This window comes from Olea europaea, unplaced genomic scaffold, assembly GCF_002742605.1.
Source record: "Olea europaea var. sylvestris unplaced genomic scaffold, O_europaea_v1 scaffold20898, whole genome shotgun sequence".
Lineage (NCBI taxonomy): Eukaryota > Viridiplantae > Streptophyta > Magnoliopsida > Lamiales > Oleaceae > Olea > Olea europaea.
The window spans coordinates 1-1,475 of NW_019238828.1; the positions used below are offsets into that span (position 1 = coordinate 1).

General features: G+C 35.6%; 1 protein-coding gene across 1 annotated transcript; it reads left to right on the top strand.

Moving 5' to 3' along the window:
- The first annotated feature begins 79 nt into the window (after window positions 1-79).
- Window positions 80-1,109, top strand: LOC111380051 (probable xyloglucan endotransglucosylase/hydrolase protein B). Its single transcript, XM_023003513.1, has 4 exons — window positions 80-114; window positions 191-384; window positions 467-567; window positions 640-1,109. The coding sequence occupies exons 1-4, from the start codon at window positions 110-112 to the stop codon at window positions 835-837; spliced, it is 498 nt and encodes a 165-aa protein (XP_022859281.1). The 5' UTR covers window positions 80-109; the 3' UTR covers window positions 838-1,109.
- Window positions 1,110-1,475: the final 366 nt, after the last annotated feature.

A 1,475-nucleotide genomic window follows, 5' to 3' on the forward strand; every position in this document is an offset into this window, starting at 1 on the left:
ACCTGTTTACGTAGCAGGATTGTTTATTACTCTACTCCCTACTTAGACCTCCATAAAAAGGACCGCAGGCTCCTCCATTTCCCTCATCTCCTTCTTCTTCCTCTGTCCTATGAGGTAATGCACTAGAAAGTATAAACCATTTTTATTTTTTCTGCGGTTGCGTCTGCTGATCCTGTTTCTAGTTTTGCAGAAAGATGGGTTCTTATCACCAATGGAGTTTGTCAATCTGTTTCTTGATGATGGTCTGTGGAGCAATGGGAGCAGCTCCAAGGAAACCAGTAGATGTACCATTTGGGAGAAACTATATGCCCACCTGGGCTTTTGATCATATCAAGTACTTCAATGGTGGATCTGAGATCCAGCTCTCTCTTGACAAGTACACTGGTATTACTAAATCCAGTATTGCACTATGTTCCTTGCATTCTTTAGCTTGCCCATTCCCATATTTAATCTTTCTTTGTTTCAGGTACTGGTTTTCAGTCAAAGGGTTCTTATCTATTTGGGCACTTCAGTATGCAGATTAAAATGGTTCCTGGAGATTCAGCTGGAACTGTCACTGCTTTCTATGTAAGTGAGCAATGAATATTGCCATTCTTGACTTGTGCTTTTATTTACTCTGAACATTGTTTGATGATTCAGCTGTCTTCTCAAAACTCGGAGCACGACGAAATAGATTTCGAGTTCTTGGGAAACAGATCAGGGCAACCATACATTTTGCAGACAAATGTGTACACCGGAGGGAAGGGAGACAAAGAACATCGCATTTATTTGTGGTTTGATCCATCCAAAGAATACCACTATTATTCTGTATTGTGGAATCTCTACCAGATTGTGTAAGTCTTGAGTTCTTCATTGAATCTGCCACTGCCACCCATATTTTTGTTTTTTGAAATCATTTCGACAACATCTGTAAATTCTCATGATTTTACTTTTCTGTTAACAAATTAACTTTTTTTCCAACACACTTACTTTTCAAAAAGATAAATTTGCCTTTTCTTGCAATGTTTAAGACAAAGAAATGTTTTTTTCCTCTCTCACTCTGACTTATACTCAACTTTTTGACTTGAGTCCTCACGTGAAATTATTAAATTTAGTCATTGTTTCTATTTATTTATTTTTCAACTGTTGCCTCCAGGCTCCATGTGACAATTTTGACTTCTAGGACCATTTATTTGTCTTCAATTTTCTTCTCCGTGTGGTTATATGCCATCTGTAGTGGCCCCGTTTGAGGCTTTTTTTATTTATTTATTTTTTAAAATGAGTTTTTGAAGGAATAATATTATTTAGCTACACTAGATGTATAATCTTATGTGTCGTTAACGTGACATTAAATAATAGATTAAATTTAATGCCAACCATCATTTAATGTTACATTGAGATCACGTAGATTGAAATTGTAATTTCAGTTGAACTAAATAATATTGCTCTTTCTAAACCTTGTTTGAGCTTCATTCTTTTGAAAAAAATGTTTTTTT